Source organism: Montipora foliosa, chromosome 4 (genome assembly GCF_036669935.1).
Source record: "Montipora foliosa isolate CH-2021 chromosome 4, ASM3666993v2, whole genome shotgun sequence".
Classification (NCBI taxonomy): domain Eukaryota; kingdom Metazoa; phylum Cnidaria; class Anthozoa; order Scleractinia; family Acroporidae; genus Montipora; species Montipora foliosa.
The window spans coordinates 45541727-45542580 of record NC_090872.1 but is presented as its reverse complement, the minus strand read 5'-3'; the positions used below and the strand labels follow the sequence as shown (position 1 = coordinate 45542580).

At 45.6% G+C, this 854-nt stretch overlaps 1 protein-coding gene across 1 annotated transcript in view; it reads right to left on the bottom strand.

The window, feature by feature from the left end:
- The window catches only part of LOC138001428 (uncharacterized), a 6168-nt gene extending 6030 nt beyond the window's left edge, over window positions 1-138 (bottom strand). The window contains exon 1 of the mRNA XM_068848057.1: window positions 1-138. This exon is cut by the window's left edge and continues 55 nt beyond it. Coding sequence (XP_068704158.1) covers window positions 1-138 — 138 coding nt within the window.
- Window positions 139-854: the final 716 nt, after the last annotated feature.

The following is an 854-nucleotide window of genomic DNA, read 5'->3' as shown; positions in this document are numbered from 1 at the left end:
AGTATACATGTTGAACTCTTCTGGAGTGGGACAGAATTTTAATCCCTTTGAAAGCAATGACATTTCCGCCTCCGACAAAACCCTGTTAGATAAATTGACCACAACTTGACGTCCCTCACGAAACTCTTGAGCATCCATGTTACCCAGTCCAGTGTCATCATGTCCACCCACAGACTTTGCTGCCTGTCTTACTTCCTCCGTGATGTTCCCTCCCGATGTTACGCATGCATCACTAACAGCCAGTTGGCCGATTTGCTCGAGGCCTGAGTAAGTGAGTGAGTGAAGCTATTAGTCTCTCCCCTCTGGGCTTTTCAGGACTAATTACAATGTTCGTCGGGGGACTTTAGCCAGACTGCTTATTACACAGTTTACAATTTTATTTTAGGAAGTGAAAGATGCCCCCGTCCAGATAAGGTCAGACCACAACACCGGGGACTACTTCCCCTACTCTTATCGAATAGTGAGTGGGTTTTTTAACATCCCATACTATTTAATTTCCAACAAGGGTTATGAGACGGGACCTCCAGATTACAGTCCTTATCCGAGAAGACTTGAAAGTGTAACCATTTGCAGATGTAATTACAAAGGTAGCACATTCTCCTCCGTTATTTTAGGACCCTGAGTGTTGGTCCGGCCAGAGTCGAACTCACGACCTCCCGCATGACAGCCCGATGCTCAACCAACTGAGCCACCGGTGCGCGGTGCGGTCTCTTTTTGTATAGAAATTCGACGTGATTAACGCCACTTTTTATATAGAAATTCGATGTGATTAACGCGTTTACCACACGCTTGGAATCACCCTTAGAAAGGTACACCAAGTTTCGAGCAACACTACGGAATGAGATAAAGTTTCT